Genomic DNA, 26,055 nt, shown 5'->3' on the forward strand with positions numbered 1-26,055 from the left:
AGGAATAGAATGTACTTCTCCTCAAATTTATACAGTTCAAAAATCACTTCAAATAAGTATTGATCCAAAAGAACAAGGTATAGTTCCTCCTCAAAGTCTCTACTGACTTTGGGCTTTATTTGTTTTTTATTTTCTAAGTGCTCCAGATGGTCAGTTAGGTTGTTTATTTGAGATTTTTCCTGTTTCTGGAGGTGGGCCTGCATTGCTTCTGTTGCGGTCTCTAGTAGGTGCCTTTGTGTGGGAGTGTCCCCCTGCAGTCTGCTTGTGCCCAGAGGCTTCCGTGGGAGCGCCGAAACTGACGTAACCCCACACCTGCCTTTCCTCTGGTTTGCTGGCAGCTGTCGCCTTGTAGGAGGTTGGGCTGGAGATGGAGTTGCTCGTTCACAGCCAGGTGTTTCTGGGGCTTGTCCTCTGTTCCGTGGCCATCACTGGCGGATAGGGCCTGTTCCGAAGTGGTTGGAGCAGAAGTTTTGAAGGTTGGGTCTGAGCTAGCTCCATCTCCTTTAGTGTGTTCCCTCCCCAATCTGGCACCAGCCTCCTTTCCCAGGAGGGGAGCCGTGCCTGGATAAGAGGGGCTGGATGGGCACTTGGCATTGGCCTGGGTACAAATTGTGGATGTCTTACCAGAGATAAGAAGTTGTGGCTGCTCTGAGGTGCTGCCTGTGTAAGTACCTGTAATAGCTGTTCCCACCCTGCTCAGACATTTCTTTAGGCCTGAGTTTTCTTTTTCCCAGCTGAGCTTTCTCCTCATCTGGAGCAGCCCTCACCCCAGTTGAGTGGTTGCTGGACTCAGATTGGGTATGTGCCGAAGCCTTCACAGGAACACAGTCAGCCACCCTTGCAGCTTTAATCCCGTCTCTCCCCCTGGTTTAGAAGTAAGCAGGAATGTATTGTGGCTCCTCATGAATGGCGTCCAGGCTGCTCACGGTCCTCCTGTTAGTCCCAGCAGCCCTCCAGGCAGCGCAGAGACTCATTTCTCAGTGTCAGACCTTTGGACAAGACCTTTGCATGGTTTGTGACTCAGACCACCTACTCCTTCAGGAGGAGCTCTGCCTGTGTGATCCCTCTTCTGAGTCGTCTCTTAGGGACACAGCTACAGACCTGATAGCTTTCTACACCTTTTTACCCAAATCTGTGTTTTTACATCTTCTAGTTCTGCTGCAGTTGGTTTTCAGTGAGGATTGTTTCACATGTAGACATATTTTTGATGTGTTCTGCATCCTTTTCCTTTGCCATTTAGATTTTTTATCCCTGGGTTAATGTTGTTTTGTTTGTATTCTGTGTTTTGTATATATGTCAACTTAGGTTAATTTTTTTAGGTATTTCTCTATTGCATCTCATTTGTCAAATGTATTGGTGTATCTTTATATAATATTCTTATAACTTTAAAACTTCAGTGAGGTTTTCAATGATGTGTCATTTATCAATAATGATATTTTTTTTTCTCTTTTTCTTTGGTCAGTCTTGATAACAGTATATCAGTTTTATTGATCTTTTCAGATATCAATTTTTAACTTTGTTAATTTTCTCTATTGTATTTTCAATTTTTGTTTTTTATTTATTCCTAATATTTTCCTTAGATTTTGTTTGCTTGTCTTTTTTCCTAGATTCTTGAAATACAAATAAAAAGTACTAATAATTCAATATTTTCTTTTTTCTAACATATTCATTTCTGTCTATAAATTTTCTGCTAACCCTTCTTTAGCTTTATACCACAAGTTTTGGTCTGTATTTTTTAAAAAATTCATAAGTTACTTAATGCTTTCTTATTTAATTTTCAAGGAGTTGGATATTTTCTAGGTATTCTTTTGTGTTGGTTTCTAGATTAACTCCATTGTGGTCAGGAAACTTATTCTGAAACATTCAGTTGTTTAAGTCCTATTGAAGTTTTCTTTATGATCTGGGATTGGCTCATTTTCATAAATGTTTGTTAATTGTATTGCTTAGACTTTCTATATCTTTACTTTTTACTTCTATTTGTCCTATTATATACTGAGAAAAAGAGTCTCATGATTTTGGATTTGCTTTTCAGTTCTGTCAATTTTTATTTTAAATATTTTGAAGCTACGTGTTTGGATACATACATATTTGGATATGTGCTGTCTTTCTGTTTGGTTATTTTCTTTATCATTATCAACTGTCCTTTGTCTCTAGAAATATCTCAAGTTTTAGAATTTGGTGTTAGAATAATTACACTAATTTTGAAGATTGGTATTGGAATATTTTTGAATTCTTTTACTTTCAAATTTCTGTTGGTTTTCTTTATAAAATGTGTTTCTCATAAATAGTGTATCATTTGGTTTTTTATTTCTATTCATGAGACAATCTTACTTTTTTGTATGTATAATTTAAATAACCAATTCTTGCAATAACTAATACTGTTTTTTAAGGAGCCTGATTGATTTTTTAATCAGATGTTTGTTTTTCATGGCTACTCTGTATGTAACAATATGCATCTGTGACTTAACTTTATTAATATAGATAAATGCTTGCCGCTTTTCTATGATCTTTAATTCCATACACCCCATACTTGCTTTTGCATCATTATTGTGCTGCATTATCATGCTCCATATGATGTTATAATTACTGATTTTAAGATCTGTATTTATACATGTTTAACCTTTATGGTGTTCTCCCAGTATTTCCACTGTCTCATTTCCTCTGGGATTATTTTTTTTTTTGTCTGAAGAATTTCCTTATCATTTCATTTAGTGCAGATCTATTGAAAACAAGCTTTTTTTTTTTCATTTTTAAGTGATTTTTTTCTCTGTATCTAACAGAATTCTAGGTTGACAGCTATTTTCTGTAGCACTTTGAGGTTCTTATTGCATTGTATTCTAGCTTATGTCATCCCTATTGAGAAATTGCCTGCTGGTTTATTGTTGCTTTTTTGTAAGTGATACATCATTTTTCTCTGGTAATTTATAATTTTTCTTTGTCCTTGGTTTTCAGTGATTTTACTGTGATATCCTTAGATTAGTTTTCTTTGCATTTATTCTGCTTGTATTGTCTTGAATCATTCTATTTGGTACATAATTATTACATTGAATCTTTAAATTTGTACTTTTCTTTCAATATTAATTTGATTTCTTTTTGATCCTTTGAATATCCTCTTTCATAAAGTGTGTTTTGAATTCTTTTAAAATCTATTCTAGGAGTCTCAAAAATTCTTTACATTGGTTTTTGTAACATTAGAAAATAATCTTTGATAATGTGGTTTTTTACCTAAAATATTAGCTACTTTTATCAGTTGAAGTCATAAATAACGGGTGTAATAGTTGATTGATTTTTCTGTATATGATATATAATTAAAATCATTGTTATTTATATTAGAATATAAAAAGCTTCTTTATGAGGCAGAGGTTTACTTTTTCTCAGTTTCACTTGTTGCAAAGCTCCTGTGCATGACAGTCTGAATAAATCCTTTTTGACATTAATAATGGATTCTTTGCAATTACTGATATGTTGTTTTTTCCAGGTTTTACCAGGTCATTCTGTTTTTAAGTGTTACATCTTAAATACTAGCACAATAAACACTTTGAAACTGGTAAATTTTGAAGTAGAGAATAATTAAGCATTTCCATTTTTGTCATCTATAATCAAACATTTCAGAAAATTTGATAATATGAAACATATAGTTAATGTTAAAACTGTATCCCTGGAGAAGAGAATGGCAACCCACTTCAGTAAGCATTCTTGCCTGGAAAAACCCATGGACAGAGGGTTCATGGGGGTCACAAAGAGTCGCACATAACTGAGCACATATTAAATATAAGTAGATATTCTTTCGATGCTTCAATATCCTAGGATTGTCTTAATAAGTATTATTTATCTTTGTTTGCCTAAGTGCTGACTGATTAGTAGAGCATTCTTGTTAACGGTCTTTTGGGTAGCCTCACTGTTGCTGTCTTTTGGACTGTATTGAAAAGCTTGAGTAAAAACTATTTAGAGGTACTAGAAAATAGTATTTTATAATGTCATGTAGCAAAATACTGAATATTCAGACCAGCTAATTATGTCATTTTAAAAAATAGGACCACGTTATGTGGTACAAATAGGTGACAAAATTATCGACTACAATGAAGAGTTTCGCCTGTTTTTGTCAACAAGAAGCCCAAATCCCTTTATTCCACCGGATGCAGCTTCCATTGTTACTGAGGTTAACTTTACTACAACAAGAAGTGGATTACGAGGACAGGTATATATGGACAATCATAATTTGCCTTAGAAATCTTCAAAATCTTCTTTGTATACTTGTGAAATACTTTGAGAAGCTATTTTGTTAAACTGATTAGCATTTAAACTCATGATTTTGGAAATACACTTGGAAATCAGCAACACATTTGGGTTTATTTCATTTTCCATTAGTGTTAGAATTATATATTTGTTGCTAATGTCAAATTGCTACTTCTTCCGGTAAAACTTTAATTTTACAGTCTACTTATATTTGTTAGAATTTGAGAATTAGAAGGATCATACACATTAAGATTAGTAACTATTATTTTTTTAATTGTGAAAACTGAAGCTTAAGTGTTAAAACTGCATTTAGTTGACTTATTCAGCTAGTTGAGTATCTTTGATTCCAAATCCAACATTGTTTTTGACCAGAACATTTGTATGTTTGAATTCTCTTTTTCTTTGTATGGCTTATTACAGTTTATAATTATTGCATGAACTGCAAAATAATTTTCATGTACAGACTTTTGGTTATACACTCAGTTACTCATTTTATTTCCTTTTTAAAAATATCCTGTTGATTTTTTAGTATCATCCTGTTTTTTTACTCACTTAACAATAGTATATATTTTTTCTTTTGATTCAAATGGTAGCATATATATTTGCTGTGATTTTTTAATTTACTTTATGTAATTTTTAAAGCTCTCCTTTTAAATATTTTTCTTACCATACTAGATGACTCACTGCATATTTTCATCAACAGTGTCTTTTGATAGCCTTGATGATTCTTGTCATAAATAAAACAAAGTCCAAATTACTCAAAAGTTGGCAGAATTTGACAGAATGGCTTCCTCTATATAAAAGCTCTCCACTGTAATTGCTAAAAAGGGCTATTTAGGTATTACTTTAATGAGAACTAATTGAACATGTTTATACAATAGATTTTAAATTAGCATATTTATGACACGCAAATGTCATTCCCTATTTTAAAGTTTTACATTTAAGACTTTGATGTAGCAGTCTTCAACAGCTTTATTAAGATTCAGCTCATGTATCATATGATTGACCCTTGAAAGTTTACATTTCAGTGTTTTGGTTTTTTTAGTGGAATTTCTGGGTTTTATGGTATCAGTGTCTCATGGTAACAATGCTTGCCTGGTAGTTCGGCTGGTAAAGAATCCTCCTGTAATGCAGGAGACCCCAGTTCAGTTCCTGGGTTGGGAAGGAATCCCCTGGAGAAGGGATAGGCTACCCACTGCAGTGTTCTTGGGCTTCCCTAGTGGCTCAGCTGCTAAAGAATCTGCCTGCAAGGCGGAGACCTGGGTTCATTCCCTGGATTGAGAAGATCTCCTGGAGAAGGGAACAGCTACCCACTCCAGTATTCTGGCCTGGAGAATTCCATGGGCTGTATAGTCTATGGGGTCTCAAAGAGTAGGACACGACTGAGTGATTTTCACTATGGTAACAATATGTTTAAATTTTTGAGGAATAGAAAAAAATTTCTAAAGTAGCTATACAATTTTAGTTTCCTGCCAGTAGTATATGACGGTTTCTCTTTTTACACATAGTTACAACATTTATTATTATTCATCTTTTTAATTGTAGCCATCTTAATAGGTATGATATGGTTTCTTATTGTGATTTTGATTAGATATCTCTTTCTTTATTTTTGTGACTAATTACCATGAGAAAGTTAGCTTCTATAGTTTTTATATATAATCTAAGAACTGAATATTAGATGCTGATATGTTAAATGATGCAATTTCTTACAGCTGTTTTTATAATATGTAACATTTTATCAGTTAGCTTCACTATTCATTTTGCCTCTTTTGTCAGAAATAATTGTGGAGGTGTCTCATATGTTTAACTAGAAAGAATGAAGTGTACAGAGTAGTATATTTGTAATATCCAATCAAACATAAGGTCTCTTTGTGGGAAGTTTTCACTTTGGTTTGTCTTGCTTGACCTTTATTGTTAGAATAATCTTGGCCTTTTTTTTTTTTTATAAAGCTTTTGGCATTAACTATTCAACATGAGAAACCTGATTTAGAGGAACAGAAAACAAAACTATTACAGCAGGAAGAAGATAAGAAAATACAGTTAGCTAAGCTTGAAGAATCTCTTTTAGAGGTAAAATTTAGTTATTCAGGATGTTGATCATATTACATATTTTGATTAAAATCAAATGCTATTTTTTTAAAGGTTATAATACCTTCAGCATGTTTTTGGTTGTATCAGAAGAATATCAATATATATATTAAAATCAAAATTCAAACAGAAAAAGGGTAGATATCTTGGAATATGAAACTTGGGAGTAATGTTTAAGACAAGTGATTTTTAATTAATACTGTCTTTACGCTGTATTTCATTAATGTTTAATTATATGCTCAGAACAACATTCAAAAGAAGCATCTAATACAATTATGTAAAGTTTAAAAATAAAATAAAATTAGAGGAAAAAAAAAAAAGAAGAAGCATGAGATTATGATTTGATCTGTAACTTTAAATGGTTTTTATTTTTATTAAATTGATAAAATTAATATATATACAATGCTTTAATGATACAGTATCATCTAGTGATTTGCAGTATCTTTTCATATACAAGGCTGTAAAATATTGAAATTCTTTTAAAAGTATGTAAGTTCCCGTAAATATCATCAAATTAATAGTAGTTAACTTGGACTTCCTTTAATTGATCATTTTAGTATATATAATAATGTTCATATTATTTTATTAATTTTTCTACAGACACTTGCCACATCTCAAGGTAATATTTTGGAAAATAAAGATTTGATTGAATCTTTGAATCAGACAAAAGCAAGCAGTGCACTTATTCAGGAGTCACTTAAAGAATCTTACAAACTCCAAATTTCTCTTGATCAAGTAAATATTTTCTTTATGATCTTATATTGTTTTCTTAAATGTTCATGTTAATATGATAAAAATCAAAGTATCAAGACTTCAGGGGAATGATGACTGCAAAAAAGAAAGCTAATCAAAAATGCCAGGTCCTGGGGTCTAATTCTTGTTATTATGGAGAGAGTGATAGATGTTGAGCATATCAAGGGTAAAGAGTGTTGGTCATTTTTGTCCCCTGCTGAATGTCACTGATTTCTGGCATGTTATCTAGAGTCGTAGGGAAGCCCAGGTGGTGCAGTGGTAAATAATTAGCCTGCCAGTACAGGAGATGCAGGTTCAGTCTGTGGGTCAGGAAGATCCTCTGAAGGAGGAAATGGCACCCAACTCCAGTATTCTTGCCTGGAGGATTCCTTGGATAGAGGAGCCTGGTGAGCTACAGTCCATGGGGTTGCAAAGAGTTGGACATGACTGAGCACTTGTGCACACTAAAGTTCTCAGTTCAGTTCAGTTCGGTTGCTCAGTCGTGTCTGACTCTTTGTGACCCCATGGACTGCAGCACACCAGGCTTCCCTGTCCATCACCAACTCCGGGAGTCCACCCAAACCCATGTCCATTGAGTTGTTGATGCCATACAACCATCTCATCCTCTGTCGTCCCCTTCTCCTCCTGCCCTCAATCTATCCCAGCATCAGAGTCTTTTCCAATGAGTCAACACTTCGCATGAGGTGGCCAAAGTACTGGAGTTTCAGCTTTAGCATCATTCCTTCCAAAGAAATCCTAGGGCTGATCTCCTTCAGAATGGACTGGTTGGATCTCCTTGCAGTCCAAGGGACTCTCAAGAGTCTTCTCCAACGCCACACTTCAAAAGCATCAATTCTTTGGCACTCATCTTTCTTTATAGTCCAACTCTCACATCCAGACGTGACTACTGGAAAAACCATAACCTTGACTAGACAGACCTTTGCTGTAAATTTGTATTGAAATTGAAACTGAACGTGTTTTTGTGTTTAATGACTATTAAAAAGCATCTTTGCCATTCCTGAAACTTTTCTTAAGGCAAATTAAGTATATCAATAAAAGAGTTAAAAGTTATTTTTCCATTAAAAACATCTTTCTTCCCTTTTCATCCTCTATCTTGTGAATGTGATGACTGAACTCTTTTCTTACAAATAGTTAAAATCCTTTTTACTTTATTATTTTAACATTTTCTGGAGTAAAATTTCAACCCTGTATCAGTACAATGAATCTTTTTTTCTTCTATATTTGGCAACAGAGATTTGCTGAAGAAAAGCAATAAAGATGAATGATACTGTGAATTCTCAGTCTCCAACCTGACGTGGCCCCTTACTGACATCCTTTAATTCTTTCCTATTTCCTTGAATGACTTTTCCAAATTTTTTTTAGATGTTTTTCAGTTCTTGCTCAAATTCTTCACATACATAGATTTCTTTCTTCCCTTGAGAAAGTGCTCTGTTGAAACCAGAATTACAGCAGGCTTAGAGCCTCTTTTCAAACTAGCCATCCCACCTTCTCTACCACTACTAAAAAGGCAGATGTCATAACTGTTATTCTCACCAGAAGGATTTTGACCTTTCTGTGCATTCTCTTTCTGAATAGGCATCCCTGAGTCACACACATAATTTTGCCAATATCATATTTGTAATCCTGTTTCTTTGATCAGAGTGGCATAGATAACTTTCTCAGAGTTCCGTTCATAACCTCAAGGCCATTTAATCCTATGATTCTTTCATCTTTATCATCCTTTACCTTCAGTCAGAACGAAAGCCCTTGTGCTTATTGGTTCATTTTATGCTTATGTTGAACAATGCTAGGTGCTCTGTTATCTTAATGTGGACCCTCAGTTGCAGTTGTCTTCTCTACCTCTGCGTCCGTCAGTGTTCTGTTGGTACCAGTCCCACATGCTACATTCATCGTTCTGACTTTTCTCCACTGCAGGGATAGCTGTAGTGCTGTGCTGTCTCACATGACCTACGTGACCTCTGATCACAACTGTTTACCATTTCGTCTTACCCTAATACAAGTGTTTACCTCTTTCTCCTGATACAAGTGTTCTTGGTCTTCAGTAAAACCATCCCTTGTACTACTCTATAATCAGAGTAGAGATGTATTTAGAATACAATGATGTAGTTTCATAAAAGTATAAAACAAATACATCATCTTAGGATTTTAAAAAGTATAAAAGTGTAAAAATATAAAAGCTGGATTATGATGTCTGAGTTGTGGGCTTCTGTGGTTCATCTGTATTCGTTGTCTGTGTGTTGGCAGAGTAAGGATGTGCACAGGAGCCTGCAGGTGGCTGTGAGCACTGGTACTAAGGTGTTATCCCCCTCTCCCCCCAACATTGTTCCACAGGAACGGGATGCCTATCTCCCTCTGGCTGAGAGTGCCAGCAAGATGTACTTCATTATCTCTGACTTGTCCAAAATTAACAACATGTATCGCTTTAGCTTGGCTTCATTTCTCCGACTTTTCCAGCGAGCTCTGCAAAACAAACAGGTATGCTGGTGGTTACCCCATAGCTGAGACTGAATAAGAGAGATCGCTTTATTAGGTGCTAAATTTATAATAATTTCTTGAGTGAAGTTGCTTAGAATTACATTTCACAAGACCATATATAGCACCTTTAAACTATATTTAAAAGAAGCTGGTTCCTTAGTTGCATTTTGTGTTTTTAACAAACTGTCCCAATGTGACAGCCCTCTTAATGGGAATGATTTATGATTATAAATTAATAAATGATTATGTTCTAAGATGATCATAAAAAAACCTGGAAGATCAGAATTTAACCACATAATCTCATTACCTGGGGAAAGCAACATTTAAAATTTCATAATATACCCTTGTTGTTTGGGGGCTTCCCCTTTGGCTCAGCAGTAAAGAACCTGCCTGCCAATTCAGGAGACCCAGGTTTGATCCCAGGGTTGGAAAGAGCCTCTGGAGGAGGGTACGGCAAAGCGATTCTTGCCTGGAGAATTCCATGGACAGAAGAGCCTGATGGGCTACAGTCCATGGGGTAGCAAAGAGTCCGACACGACTGAGCAACTGAGCACGCACTTGTTGTTTGAGACTGTAGTATGTTATAGGTATCGTTCTAGAAAATGGAAATAGAGCAATATACACTCTTTTATCAAGTTTGTATTCTAATGGAGGGAATATGTTAAAAAATACACATAAGTTTACCTAAAAGTATAATTGCTATTGCTAAGTCACTTTAGTTGTGTCCGACTCTGTGTGATCCCATAGACGGCAGCCCACGAGGCTTTCCCGTCTCTGGGATTCTTCGGGCAAGAACACTGGGGTGGGTTGCCGTTTCCTTCTCCAATGCATGAAGGTGAATAATGAAAGTGAAGTCGCTCAGTCATGTCCGACCCTCAGCGACCCCATGGACTACAGCCCTCTAGGCTCCTCCATCCATGGGATTTTCCAGGCAAGAGTACTATACTGTGCTTTAAAAATATATTGTACACAATTTTCATGTCCGTAAATATAAACCTACATGATGTTTTTGAGAACTTTTGAGGCTGTGTGTGTGTATGTTAGTTGTTTAGTCATGTCCGACTCTTTGCAACCCCACAGACTGTAGCCCACTAGGCTCTTCTGTCCATGGGATTCTCCAGGCAAGAACCCTGGAGTGGGTTGCCATTTCTTTCTCCAAAAGGAACTATAGAAAGAAAGAAAGTGAAGTCGCTCAGTCATGTCTGACTCTTTGCGACCCCATGGACTGTAGCCTACCAGGCTCATCTATCCATGGAATTTTCCAGGCAAGAGTACTGGAGTGGGTTGCCATTTCCATCTCCTTTGAAGTTGTATCCTTTATTTAACTACCTCCTATGGAGTGTTCTGGAGAAGGCAATGGCAACCCACTTCAGTACTCTTGCCTGGAAAATCCCATGGACAGAGGAGCCTGGTAGGCTGCGGTCCATGGGGTCGCTAAGAGTCGGACATGACTGAACGAATTCACTTTCACTTTTCACTTTCATGCATTGGAGAAGGAAATGGCAACCCACTCCTGTGTCCTTGCCTGGAGAATCCCAGGGACGGGGGAGCCTGGTGGACTGCCGTCTATGGGGTCGCACAGAGTCGGACACGACTGAAGCGACTTAGCAGCAGCAGCAGCAGCAGCAGCATGGAGTGTTCTGGTTATCTCTGCTGAATATGTTTTTACATCTAAACTTGGCAGATGAAACAGTGTTTCTTTTATGCTCATCGATTCTGTGGGGAATTTGGTCAGGGCCTGGCCGGGCTGACTTACAGCTGCCTAATGGGGTCTGCGCTTCGCTGGGAGGAACTGAGAGGGAGTGGGTTCACAGAGGCCCACTGGTGATGGGGGCGGGTGGACCTGATGGTGGGCTACTGACTGCGGCACCTCTGTGTGAAGTTGGTTTCCTCACAGTGCAGAGTAGGTGAGTTTCTCATATTGCACACTGAGATACCAAACATGTATTCCAGTGGAAAAGACAGAAGCTGAATTTTTTTTATAACCCAGCCTTGGGTCATTTCTGCTGTATTCTTTTGGTTGAAGCACTCAGAGCCTGCCCAGATTTAAGAAGGGGAAAGGGACTTCACCTCCTGACAGAATGTCAAAGAATTTGGAGGTTATGTTTTAAATAGCTAGATACTTATAGGATTGTTTTTCCCTAGTGTTTTGTTTCTCTAATTATTTTCCTAGTTAACTTCCTAGACTTGGATAGTTGGGGCAAAAATGCATATATGTAAGTCTTTAGACAAATAGTGTCTAATCATCCTTTGAAATGTATGCTGTTGGTGTATTAAAATCATACAACAACAGGGACCTTTTTCCATCATTCCTTATTCAGATGGTTAAGAATCTGCCTGCAATACAGGAGAACCAGAATATTGGTCAATCCCTGGGTTGGGAAGATCCCTTGGAGAAGGGCATGGCAACCCCCTCCAGTATTCAGGCCTGGAGAATCGCATGGACAGAGGAGCCTGGCAGGCTACAGTTCATAGGGTTGCACAGAGTTGGACATGACTGAATGACTAACACTTTCTTTAAGCAAAAATGGATATTATATATCTTTTAATAATTAGCCTATTAGGAATTGAAAAATATGTCACTATATTTGAAAGTCTTTAGTCATTTGTAAGATAAAATCACTTGTAGAATAGATATCAGATTATTTGTGTTTTTTCTTTGGTGAATTATGATTTTTTATATTCTATTGTATTAGTATTTTTAAATTTGATTTATAAGAGATTCTTATATATTAAGGACATTAAATCTTTGTCATATGTTGCTAATATTGTAGGCTTATTGTTTGCTTTTAATTTATTTCAATAATATTTTTTATGAAACCAAATTCATCAAATTATTTTTTATAGTTTTTATGTTTGATGTAATACTAATATAAGTGTTTTTAGGATTATATTTTGGGTGCAAAAAATTTATTTTTTTAGATAAATTAGGGAGCAAAATTTCATATCCAAGTAGGCTTACTTAAGTCTGTCTTTCTGAAGAAAGACATTCAATTAATATTTACTGCAAACTTAGCATATGGCAGGCATTTTCTAGGTGCACGGGTGATATACTGGAGCATAAATCAAGAAAAAGTATTGTCTTCATTGGCAGGGGCTAATTAATATTTTCATGAATAAATTATTTCAGAAAATCTTTGAGTACAGTGATTAAGGTTTACTAATGTCTTTTCCACTAAAATAAATCATCTAAAGTTCTCACATTCAGATTTGAAATAAAATGACAGCTGACAAAGAACTTATATTTTGGAGGTAGGCGTTGTTGGTAAAATCTATTGTATCACTCCTGGGAAATAAGATAAGCATTTCTCCCACATATATTCATAATGTCCTTTGGACAAAGACTAGGTTTCAAGTTGCAGGGTTGGGCTGCAGAATACTTGTGTGTTAAAAAATTTTGAATTTTAATTGTTAACTCTAGTTATACCATTTATAATATTGTGTTGGTAGAAGATTTATACAAAAAACAATAGTGTGAAGTTTGTGAGTGCTCATTCATGACATATTGATCTTATTTCTAATTTATTGTATCAACAAGTAAAACTAAAGAGTCATTTATATTATACTTCTTTTGCATTAATAATTTTGTATAAAACTTGAGAGTATGTAGTAAGAAGTTCATTTAAAATTGATTTTTATCTTTTAGTAAAAAGGTATTTATGTTAAAATTCAGTGATCACATAAAATATAAGAACTGAAAAATACATTACAAGGTCTAAACTTAATAAAAATACTGATTATTATATACTGTTTAGAAAAGCTTATAGCTTTGTATTTTGTCAGTGACAATAGTTCTGTGATAATATGGCCATTGAATAACATTTACCTTTGAATAGGTATGTATTGTATTTGCACCTGTGTGTTTAGGTGGGCATTTGAGTTTATTTAAAACAGTAATATAATCTAAAATTTTGTTTTCCATTGTTTTGAAAATCTACTCTATCTTATAGGTACTATATTCTGTCTCACATTAGCTTGTTTTTTAGTGGATCCAAGTTTTAATTTCACAAATGATCTTTGTTATTAAATAGTAGAATTAACAGGAGTGTTTGTGATGTGAACTGTGAATAATGAGCTCTCTTGGTTAGAACATGCTACTAACCAGAAGCTTGAAACCAAGGTCAGAAACCTATGTTTGATATATCTGTGTACCAGGTCACAATGTTTTCTGCTCATTTCACACATTTTATTTCTCATTCTGGTTGTACTTCTCTAAATATTTTGCTTGTTCCTTTCTTTCTTTTTTTTCCTTCTGTTATCATCATAAGGAAGTAAGCAAATTTTGTCTAAATGTTATACCAGGATTGAATTTTACAAGGCATGTATTCTCCAAATGTACCCTGAATAAAGTGAGATGTAACACTCATATTACAGTTAGGGAAAAGGCAGGCTTTTATACCATCCCTGTCCACTATTCCTAATCCAAGCCATTTTTCATTAATCAAATAACATAGCCATTAGTGATATTTTTCAAATCATGGCAATTATATGCAGTGAAAGTACAAAAATAGGTAAAAAACTAAAACTTGTATGAATTTGACACCATAAATTTCAAATTCATGAAAGATGAGCAAGATTTAAGATTATTTAAATTCTTATGCTGGGGATAAGAAAATTCTTTATAATATGGTTCTGGTCATACTGTTTTGAGACTGGATTGGTAACTATAATACACGTCATTAAATGAGTTTAACCCAGGTTGATGTAGTATTTTTAATGCCAGTAGAAATTAAAAATGGTAGGTCAAATTCAATTCATATTGTAATTGATTATAATTTTCATTTATTGAAAGCTTTAACTCGTTACATTAAAAAATATATCAGTTTTTTATTGTGTTAATGTAGAATTTTAGTACATTTATTTGTTTAGTCCCTTGAGTCTGACTGATGAAGATAATTGCTCCAGAATCAGTTTTGAGTGTGGGACAACAGTTTATAAGCATGATCAAACTGTGAGGTACCTTTTAAATGTTCATGAGTTTCCTAATGGTTTCTCCATTTTCAAATTGTCATCTGCAGGATTCTGAAAATACAGAACAGAGGATTAAGTCTCTTATCAACTCATTAAAACATATGGTTTATGAATATATATGTCGTTGTCTATTTAAGGTAAGAAATACTGTGTTTTCACTTATAAAATGTTACCTGAACCTTTATTTAATACAGTATTAGGTTAAATTATATTAAATTGTACATAACCTTTTACCTACTGGAAAGGTATTAGAATTGACATTTCTGATATTTTTCTAGAATGTCTTCAGTACTCAGGATGTAGTGGAGAGAAAGGTGACAGCTTCACTAGCTGGCTTAGCCCTGCACTTGTCAGTGACCAGTGAAAGAGGGAAGGAGAGTGGGTTAGGTAGATCATCTTCTAGCAGATGTTTCTCAGTCTTAGTACTCAGGACATTTTGGGCCACATAGTTATTTGTTGTGCCATTAGCATTCCCTTTCCCCATTATGACGATCAAAAATACCTCAACAGTGCCAGATGTCCCCTGGGCTGGGGAACAAAACTTCCTATTCCCTGCATTACAAGGTAAACTAATACATGATTCTGTGTTTTGAAGGAAATCTGTCATAGATGTCTTCAAATTATAAGGCACCCAGAGGAATAAACAATGAATCATTTTAAGAAATTTTACAATATTATAGAAAGTACAGAAGGTTTTCACATAGGACTATTTTATGAAAAAAAAATCAGTCCTTGGGAATAGCTTGAGACATGATTTTAAAAAAAGCACTTTGTAAAGGCAGTTAACTATGAGAGAGAAATAGAGTTACTATGGTCCAATTATATAGACTTCTTAGAAGATCCTGAAAAAGATACACTTTTTATATTCTTCAGCACGAGATAGTAGTTTTTATGATTAGAGTGAGTTTATTGAACATGTTTACTTTAGACAGAGAATAAACCCTTCAAAGAGTTTATTGACATTGAATGTTATTGGAAATTCAAAGAATTATAGTTGAGCGTTTCTGCAGAATTCCCTCTCTAATGAAAATTGTGGGTATATATATATTTTTGAAAGGTCTCATAGTTTACTGTCATTCTAAAAATCAGCCATTCAGCCTTCCATTTTAGTTTGTATAAAAGGAGGAATTGTAAGAGAATAATCTCAAAGCCCGTTTTGTCACTGGTTATCATCCTAGATATAAGGATGATATGTCAGTAGCTTCATTGGTTATAGGTTAACAAGATATTTAAACATTTTTTTATAATTCATTATCTCATATAAAATTTAAAAATATTTTCAGAAAATGTTTCAGATTTAATGAGCCATATAGAAAAATCTTTAAACACTTATTTTATTCTCCTCCAATTCAGTCCTTCATTAGAATAAATCACTTTAACATTCGATATGTCCTTATAGTCTGTTTCTTCTCTCTTCATATTCATATATGCAAATATGTATACATACACACACATATATAGCAAATGGTGGCTCAGCTGGTAAAGAATCTGTCTGCCAATGCAGGAGATGCAAGAGACACACAGGTTGAATCCCTGGGTCAGGAAGATCCTCTGGAGAAGAAAGTGGAAAGCTGCTCTAGTATTCTTGGTCGGGAAATTTCCATGGACAGAAGAGCCTGATGGGCTACAGTCCATGGAGTTGCAAAGAGTTGTACATAACTGAGCATGTGCCCCTCACCCCCCCGCTCCCCTCCACCCATATATATATATATACAACACATCTTTATCCATTCATCTTTGGATGGACACTTAGGATGCTTCCATGTCTTGGCTATTGTAGATAATGATGCAGCGAGCATAGAGAAGCATATATTTTTTAAATTAGTGTTTTTTTTTTTTTTTGGAAAAATACCCCAAAGTGCAATTGCAGTATCCTATGACAGTTCTATTTTTTAGCTTTTGAAGAACCTCCATACTGTTTTCCATAGTGGCTGTACTAATTTACAGTCCTACCAACAGTGTGGGTTCTGTTTCCTCCACATCCTTGTGAACCCTCGTTATTTGTTGTCTTTTTGATCATAGCCATTCTGGACAGATATCAGGTAGTATCTCTTTGTGGTTTTAATTGGTCTTTCCTCAGTGGTTAGTGATGTTGAACATCTTTTCATGTGTCTGTTGATCATTTGTTTGTCTTCTTTGGAAAAATGTCTATTTACATCATCTGTCCATTTTTTAAATAACAATTTACAGTTATTATGTCTGCTCATTGGATTGATCCCTTTATCATTATGGTGATGCTAGTGGTATAGAACTCATCTGCTATGCAGGAGACATAAGAGACGTGGGTTCGATCCCTGGGATATTCCTCCAGGAATATCCCCTGGAGGAGAACATGGCAACCTACTCCAGTATTCTTGCCTGGAGAATCCCATGGACAGAGGAGCCTGGCGGGCTATAGTCCATAGCATCATGAAGAGCTGGACACGACTGAAGAGACAGCACACACATACAATGTCTCTTTATGTCTCTTGTTACAGTCTTTGTTTTAAAGTCTGTAAAATTATGTTTTAAAGATAGTTCAGCTTTATTTTATGGAATAGATTTTCTGTCTCCTCAATGTAGTCTATTTGTCTGTAGTTCTTAAGTGAGTCTCTTGTAGGCAGCATATGTATGGCCCTTGTTTTTTTATTCATTCGGCCACTCTACAGCCTTTAATTGGAGCATTTAGTCTACTTACATTTAAAGTAATTATAGTTTTTCCAAGAGAATGCACCAGTCATAGCAAACACCCTCTTCCAACAACACAAGAGAAGACTCTACACATGGATATCACCAGATGCTCAGTACCAAAATCAGATTGATTATATTTTTTGAAGCCAAAGATGGAGAAGCTCTATACAGTAGCAAAAACAAGACTGGGAGCTGATTGTGGCTCACATCATTAGCTTCTTATTGCAAAATTCAGGCTCAAATTGAATAAAGTAGGGAAAACCACTAGGCCATTCAGGTATCACTTAAATGAAAACCCATATGATTATACAGTGGAAGTGACAAATAGATTCAAGGGATTAGATCTGGTAGACAGAGTGCCTGAAGTAGACAGAGTGCCTGTCCAGTGTCATGGACGGAGGTTCATAACATTGTACAGGAGGCACTGACCGAAAATATCCCCAAGAAACAGAAAGGCAAGAAGGCAAAGTGGTTGTCTTAGGAGGCCTCACAAATAGCAGAGAAAAGAAAAGAAGTAAAAGGCAAAGGAGAAAAGCAAAGATATACTAAACTGAATGCAGAGTTCCAGAGAATAATAGAGAGACAAGAAAGCTTTCTTAAGTGAACAATGCAAAGAAATAGAGGAAAATAATAGAATGGGGTAGGCTAGAGATTTCTTTAAGAAAATTGGAGATACTAAGGAAACATTTCATGCAAAGGACGAAAATGGCAAGGACTTAACAGAAGCAGAAGAGATTAAGAAGAGATGGCAAGAATATACAGAAGAACTACACAAAAAACTACACAAAAAAGCTAATAACCCAGATAACCATGATGATCTGGTCACTAACCTAGAGCCAGGCATACTGGAGCATGAAGTCAAGTAGGCCTTAGGAAGCATTACTATGAACAAAGCTAGTGCAGGTGATGGATTACCAGCTGTGATGTTTCAAATCCTAAAAGATGATGCTGTTAAAGTGCTCCACTCATGATGCCAGCAAATTTGGAAAACTCAGCAGTGGCCACAGGATGAAAAAGGTCAATTTTAATTCAATTCCAAAGAAAGGCAATGCCAAAGAATGTTCAAATTACGATGCAATTGCACTCATTTCACATGCTAGCAAGATTATGCTCAAAATCCTTAAAGCTAGGTTTCAGGAGTACATGAACTGAAAACTTCCAGATGTTCAAGCTGGATTTAGAAAAGGCAGAGGAACCAGAGATCAAACTGCCAACATCTGTTGGATCATGGAAAAAGCTAGAAAATTCACTTTAATGGCAGAAGGTGAAGAGGAACTAAACAGCATCTTGATTAAGGTGAAAGAGGAGAGTGAAAAAGTTGGCTTAGACATTAACATTAAAAAAATGAAGATGATGGCATCTGCTCCTATCACTTCATGGCAAATAGATGGGGAAAAAGTGGAAACTTTGTCACATTTCATTTTCTTGGGCCCCAAAATCAATTTGGATGGTGACTGCAGCCACAAAATTAAAGGATGCTTGCTCTTTGGAAGAAAAGCTGTGACAACCTAGACAGTGTATTAAAAAAAAAAGACATCATTTTGCTGACAAAGCTCCTATAGTCAAAGCTGTGGTTTTTCCAGTAGTCATGTATCGATATGAGAGTTGGACTGTAAAGAAAGCTGAGCACCGAAGAATTGATGCTTTTGAACTGTGGTGTTGGAGAAGACTTGAGAGTCCCTTGGACTGCAAGGAGATCCAACCAGTCAATCCTAAAGGAAATCAGTCCTGAATATTCATTGGAAGGACTGATGCTGAAACTGAAGCTCCAAATACTTTGGCCACCTGATGTGAAGAACTGACTCATTTGAAAAGACCCTGATTCTGGGAAAGACTGAAGGCGGGAGGAGAAGGGGACGACAGAGGATAAGATGGTTGGACGGCATCACCAACTCAATTGACGTGAGTTTGAGCAAGGTCTGGGAGTTGGTGATGGATGGGGAAACCTGGCATGCTGTAGTCCATGGGGTTGTAAAGAGTCGGACATGACTGAGCTACTGAACTGAACTGAGCTGATTCATTACCATTAACTTGAACACTACTGGATAGATTGCTTAACTCTACCTTTCTTAGGTTTTATCTAAGCAAAACCTAGGGTTTTGTCATTTTCATTTGTTTCAAATATATTCTTCTATCTCCTCATTATGCCGAATTCTCTATTTTTATTTCTGTGAACTATGTAGGCCAAGTATGTTTTCCGGTCTTGTAGAGTGGCTTACTTGGGAAAGGTCTTATGACTCTCAGCAGCATACTCCCTTCTGCTTACTAGAGCTATATGCTCCAAGGTTGTCCCTTATGTGGGCTCTGTAGACCCTTCTGTTGTCTCAGGGCCAACTACTGTGGTTGTATTAGTCACCGAGAGTGTTCTTTGGCCTATTTGGCTTCTAGGCCATATCTCATGTATTGACTGCCAGGCCCTGGTGGTTGGGCCACCAGGCTGGTCAGCATGGCTGGTCACGTGACCTGATAGTCCTGGCCCAGGGCCAGATTCTGGGGCATGCCAGCCCATTGGTAGGAGCTGGGGAGGCTGGGGCTGGTATTGGCCTGCTGGTGTGCAGAGTCGGGTCCTGGGTTGGCTGGCTGGGGGCTCCTGGCTCTGGTACTGTCCACTGATGATGGGTGGGTAAGCCTCTGACATTACTAGGCTAGAGGAAAGTGAAAGTGAATTCGATCAGTCTTGTCCGACTCTTTGCTCAGTCGACTCTTCGCGACCCCATGGACTGTAGCTCACCAGGCTCCTCCGTCCATAGGATTTTCCAGGCAGGAGTACTGGAGTGGGTTGCCATTTCCTTTTCCAGAGGATCTTCCTGACCCAGGGATCGAACCTGGGTCTCCTGCATTATGGGCAGATGCTTTACCATCTGAGCCACCAGTGAAGTGCCTCCCCAGCTCCTACCAATGGGCCACCAGAGGAAGGACTCCAAAATGGTGCTTGCTAGACCAGTGTGCTGGTTGTTGAACCTATCATTGAATCCTACCCTAACTCTTGGTTGCCTTTTGTACCTTTGTGATTGTCCAAGCAGCCTACTATATTTTTATTAGCCAACCATAGTTGACGGTGTGTCGTGACCTGTCAGTATCCTGTAGAGGAAAATCTTAGTCAGCAGTAGATTCAGGATGATTTGCAGCCATATGCCTAAGGAGCAGATTCTGAAGTATGAAAATATATACAGTCCTATGGGACTGCAAGGAGAAGGCAATGGCAACCCACTCTAGTACTCTTGCCTGGAAGTCCAATGGACGGAGGCACCTGGAGCCAGGTGATTTCCCGAGTGTCAGTTGCAAGAACAGAGGCTCTAGACAAGTGTATGGGCTTCCCTGGTGGCTCAGATGGCTGCAACGGGGGATACCCGTGTTTGATCCCTGGATCGGGAAGAACCCCTGAAGTAGGAAATGGCAACCCACTCCAGTATTCTTGCCTGGAAAATTCCATGAACGGAGGCACCTGGAGGGCTACAGTCCATGGGGTTGAAAGAGTCAGACACGACTGAGCGACTTCACTTTCTTTCACTTTCAGACAAGTGTTTAAGGTTTTTTTCTGGGAAATACCGATGAACAGAAGGGGGCAGAGGTGGCCTTCACTGACCCTGATCCCTAAGAAAGTCCTGTAGCCCCTAGGTGTGTGCCAAACCTTAACCTGCCTCTCAGACCAGAGCTCCAGTACAAGCAAATAGGCTTCTTTCACAGAAAGATGGGAGTGAGTCTCATAGCCTGTCAAAAACTCTCTGTTACTGTCCCAAGGACCCAGGAATGCAAGCTCTCCTGGCTTTCAGAGCCAGATGATCAAGGGATGTCCCCTTGGCTGTAGGTCTAAAAATCAGGGCTTCAGAGATATGTAAAGTTCACTTCTGAGCGATACCCTGGCACCCTGTAGCCCAGCAGAGGGAGAGTACGAATATGTAGCTCGCTGGCTGTAAGGCGGCAGCTGGGGAGCATAAAGACTGCGTTCTCCAGAAAAGGAAAAAACTGAGGAAGATGGCGCCCGCTGGCTGGAGTACAGCAGAGGGAGAGTGCAAACGTGGCGCCTGGTGCTGGCAGCGAGGCGAAGCTGCGGAGCGATGGCCTCACCGGAGAAAGGGAGGACAGTGATGGCGCCTGCTGGCTGGCGGCAGGCTGGCGGAGGGAGAGGGTTAAGATGGTGCCCACCGTTGTGTGTGCCCAGAGCATTCAGGCAGGCTCTTTGACATGTTAAATTAGACGCCCGCATTTCAGGCCAGCGCTTTAATCTACCCAAGGGAAGCTCTTTGGCTTAAAATCTGATCGCAGTCGCTGCTTCTCAGCCGAGCCCTGGGAGGGGCAGGTTCCTGCATGGGGCCTTTTTTGAGCAGAGGAGTACAGTCTTGTGGACACCGTGTTGTGAGCCCAGTTGTTTTTCAAAGCTAGATATTTTGGGACCTTGTTACTCAGGTGTAGGTCTCTAAAGCTGAGATACCTAGTATGGGGTCATCATACCCTTCATTCCTTAAGAAGAGGTCTGGGTTTTGCATTTTCCTCATGATTTTGGGTCACTGTTCCAGGGCTGGGTTTTATGGCAGGATTGTTCCCAGTCTCTCCCACTTTGATATGCTTTTCTTCTCCTTCGCCCAGTGTGTGGTAATTGCTCAGTCAGTCTTTAGGTAGTTAACAGAGGAAAGTGTTCCATATTTAGCTGTAGTCTCTGTGTCCACAGGAGAAAGTGAGTTCAGGATCTTCCAGTATCAGTGTCTTGAACAGGATTTCTCAATGTAAGTATAATTGCTGGTCCAAGGATCGAACCTTTTGAAATTTTGTTGCGCATTATCAAATTACCTTCTAAAAGGTTTTTATGTCTGCTCAGTCACTCAGTCATGTCTGACTTTTTGCGACCCCAAGGACTGCAGCCCACCATGCTCCTCTGTCCATGGAATTTTCCAGGCAAGAATACTGGCGTGGGTTGCCTGCCAGTTCCTTCTCCAGAGAATCTTCCCGACCCAGGGATGGGATCCACATCCCCTGAAGTCTCCTGCTTTGTAGGAAGATTCTTTACCACTACACCAGCTTTTATTAACCAGTTAATACTCCTACTGATAGAGTAAAGGTATCTTCTTTGCATTTTTGTCAACTCTGGATATTACCACTGTTCTTAATTTTGTGATTTATAAATAATATCTTATTTTTCTTCCTTCTCCTTATTTTTAAGGTTGTTTATTTTGTACCTTCTTTACTTGCCATATTTGCCTATTTGTGTTTTAAAGAATAAGTTTTGCTTTATAGAATGTCTATTTTAATTACTCTTTTAATATTTTATTTTTAATCATTGATTTATTTTTGATCTCTGTATTATTTAATTTGCATGATTACTTTTTGTCTTAAACTGGAAGTCTCTACCCAGTAAACAATTGCCCATCCCCCAGCCCCTGGCAACCACTGCCTACTTTGTCTTTCTATGAGTCTGACTGCTCTTAGTATCTCATATAAGTTCAGTCATGTACGTATTTGTCCTTTGTAACTGCTTTATTCACTTAGCATGTTTTCAAGGTTCATGCATGTTGTCAGTGTGTGTTTTAAAATGCCCATTCTGTCCCCCTTCCTCCCTTAGCCCTCTCCCCTCCTTTTCCCCCACCAAGTTTAGGAATACCCTGAACTTGTGTTCTCTTCTCTCACCTCTCTTCATGCCTAAGCAGAAGGACTTTTCCCAGAGACTCTGCCATCCTCATTCACTTAATGATTCATCTCAGAATCTGAGCCAAATGCAATGCAGTTTCATGTCTAGCAGGGCTGGTCTGAACGTCTGTGCTCACACACTTGCTCTTCAGTAGTCCATGTGCATTGAGTTTTCCTGATCTGGCCACTCTTGTTTCTCTTGACTCTGCCAGAGGCTTGGCTGCAGGGGGCCCCGGATGGCCTGGGGTGGTTAGAGTGGTGACTGCCCAGGGACAGTGAAACATGGAGTTACTTGATGGCTTCTGGTGCTGTCACCAAGAGGGTAAGGGGCTCCTGGTACAGCAGTTCATGCTGTAGTGTCTTACCCTAGGAGGGAGTGTGAAAGAGGTAAAGGGCACCTGAGGGATATAGAGGGCCAGCACCCACAGCAGCCCTGGGTGCCGGGCCTAGCAATTCTTCCTGAGTATAGCTGTAATCCTTTGTATTTTCCAGGGAATATATGTTTTTATTTTACTTTTAGTAATATATTTACTGATGAGATCTGAACCTTTTTGTCATATTTTAATAAAGTAATTAGAGAGTGATACAGTAAGCTTTTCAGTGCCAACATGATTTAAAGCCAGCATTTTGTTGCACTACCACAGGGGTTATAGGCTTACTATCCTCAGCATTTAGTACCCAACTAGAATTTTTCATTAGCTGTCTTGAGTTATACTTTTTGTTGTGAGCAGTTGAAATTATTTTAAAAAGGGCCGTAGTCTGTAATTCTTAAGACAGGTTTTTAATTGACGATGGAATATCTGTTTTGTAAAGTCCTTATTTTTGTATGAATGATATTAAATCTATTCATAGTGAATTCAGCATTCCATAGTTTCAGTGGTGAATAAAAATGCAGAAAGCACAGCAATTACAAAAATGAGGTCGTAAAACATCCTCAAGATTTAGCACTCTAAGCTTACTTAGGATGGAAACCGTTTCATATTCGAGTGAAAGTTTTGGGGTTTTTAGCAGTCAGCATCACATTAAACTTAGTGCCAGAGCTTCTCTCATGCTCATTTTGCTGTTGTGTTAGTGATGGTAATGTCACAACAATATACTCTTGAAATAGAGGATTGTTAGTATTCACATCACAGTGAATTGAAAGCATTTTGACATGGAACAGAAAAATGATTGACTTGTAGTAGAAAATTTAGAATTTTAATAAACTATAAGCCAAATGGAGAAAATTGTCTAGTACATTCAGTTTTGATTATTTGCTGTATTTTTCTTTTATTTTCTTCATGAGGTCAGAAGTGTTTATTTTAGTAATTAGAGGATGAGCAACACATTTGACTCCCCCAAACTTATGATGATTATAGCAAAACTGTATCCAAGTTAGTACCTTTACACATCATTTCTTCATCACAGTTTATTGCTTGGAATAGATACAAAATAATGGAATTTGTAGGAATGTTAAATAATTTCCAACTCTACTGGGTATGAGTATGGAAAAGAGTTTAAGGAAATTTTGGGGGAGCATATGATTTTTAGTGTTTCCCTGTCCTTGTGGAAGTATTTCTAAAAGATCTGAAATGGTATAGGAAGACTGTCTGGTGATAAATGATTAAAAGGTTTTTCAAGGAAAGTGCTTCTAAGCTTGGGCTTATGCAGCCTACTTAGTCTCTTTCTTCAAATGAATTTGCTAGTTCATTGATTTTGAATATTGATAGCATGTCATGATTGTATTTATCTTACATATCATTTAATTTGAATTGCATTTTTTCTATAAAAATGAGTTTTCTTAAAATGTGGAAATTCTCTGGTTGCATGTTTAGAAACTATATAACCTGTGACTATTAAATGACTTGATAATTTAGATAGTTCTGCTTTGATAACTTAAAAACTTATAGTATTATGTATAATACTTTAGAATTTCTGGAGGTATAGGTGAATGTGCATGGACTGCTTTATTAAAATGTGTGATTTAGGTTCAGGCACAAACTTAGGCACTTGTGAGTGCCTAAGATCTATCCTGTATCAACTTCTTTGAGATTAAAACAAGACTTTTCTTCATATGGTAACATCTATTCATTAAACATATTTGAAAGAAATGATATATAAAGTATAAATCAAATGAATGAATAATGCTTTCCACTTCTTACTAGTCTCTGAGATTTATGGGATTTATGAAATATTTTTGAAATAAATTTCCTTTCCAATATTATGTAGTATATCTTTTTACTGTAAAGCAGATAGTTTTTACCTGTCGCCTTTTAAAATTTACAGTGTTCCAGGAACTAAGTGCCTTAACATATTGTTAATTGATTCCTTCACCAGTTCTGTTTTATAAGGGAGGAAACCAAGATACAGAGATTTAACCTTTCTCTAGGGTGCTCAGATATAGTAGGTGTTGTAGCTAGAATTCAAACCCATTTTTCATGATGTCAAAGATGTCTTGGTAATAGGATGTCATTAAAACAAACCATTATATCTGGAAATGTGATTTTTTTTTGTATCGGCTGTAAAGTAAACGTTGAGATTCCCTCATATTGTATTAATCCTGTTCTAATAGGCTCTAATAGAATTTTTACCAGAGTTTGTGTGCTGGCATGGTGGTATCATCCAGTGGCCTACTTTCTTACTGTTTTTCTTTCAGCTAGTTAATTTTGTAGATGATCAGTTGAAATTTTGCTTGTTATGTATTCTCTTGATATTAAATTATTTTGTAACAGATCCCAAGCAAACTGATATAAATTTAACTTAAAGTAAAACACCCACATTTTCTGACTCATAAGCTGTGTAGATCCAAGGATATTGTAGGTACAAAATATTTTTAATCCCTGGTTATTGACAGTTGTTTTTTTTAAAAAAAGTATTCAGAAAATTCTTAAGCTTGATTAAATTCATTCTTGATTTTGCTTCTGTATAATTGGAAATAATGTGTTCTCTGTCAGTAAACTGTAATTTTAAGTTTATTCTTGAATTATTGTTATTCCTCTTTATAAAATCATTGTTAAATTCTGATGGTTAAAGGTATGTTGGTACAGCTAGGCACCCAGATTTCTACCATAAGCAGCATTCTTCTGCCATCTCCCAGTTGGAAAATAATAGAAGATTATATCCTGGTTGGCCTGGCCTAGATCATATGGTATCTCTTGTACCGTTATCTGTGGCATGGTATCTTGACATTGGGCCACCTTGATGATTGGCTTACCTCTTTCCAACTGAGGGTGGTTTTCTTGCAGGCAAGATTACTTGCTG

The 26,055-nt window shown here is 37.2% G+C and overlaps 1 protein-coding gene across 2 annotated transcripts in view; it reads left to right on the forward strand.

Moving 5' to 3' along the window:
* The window catches only part of DYNC2H1 (dynein cytoplasmic 2 heavy chain 1), a 395,644-nt gene that overhangs the window by 174,338 nt on the left and 195,251 nt on the right, over positions 1-26,055 (forward strand). For both annotated transcript variants that reach the window (XM_070384345.1, XM_005887860.3), the window contains exons 66-70: positions 4,035-4,198; positions 6,187-6,306; positions 6,925-7,059; positions 9,409-9,552; positions 14,571-14,660. In XM_070384345.1, coding sequence (XP_070240446.1) covers positions 4,035-4,198; positions 6,187-6,306; positions 6,925-7,059; positions 9,409-9,552; positions 14,571-14,660 — 653 coding nt within the window. The remainder of the gene's footprint in view (positions 1-4,034; positions 4,199-6,186; positions 6,307-6,924; positions 7,060-9,408; positions 9,553-14,570; positions 14,661-26,055) is intronic.

This window comes from Bos mutus, chromosome 15, assembly GCF_027580195.1.
Source record: "Bos mutus isolate GX-2022 chromosome 15, NWIPB_WYAK_1.1, whole genome shotgun sequence".
Taxonomy (NCBI): domain Eukaryota; kingdom Metazoa; phylum Chordata; class Mammalia; order Artiodactyla; family Bovidae; genus Bos; species Bos mutus.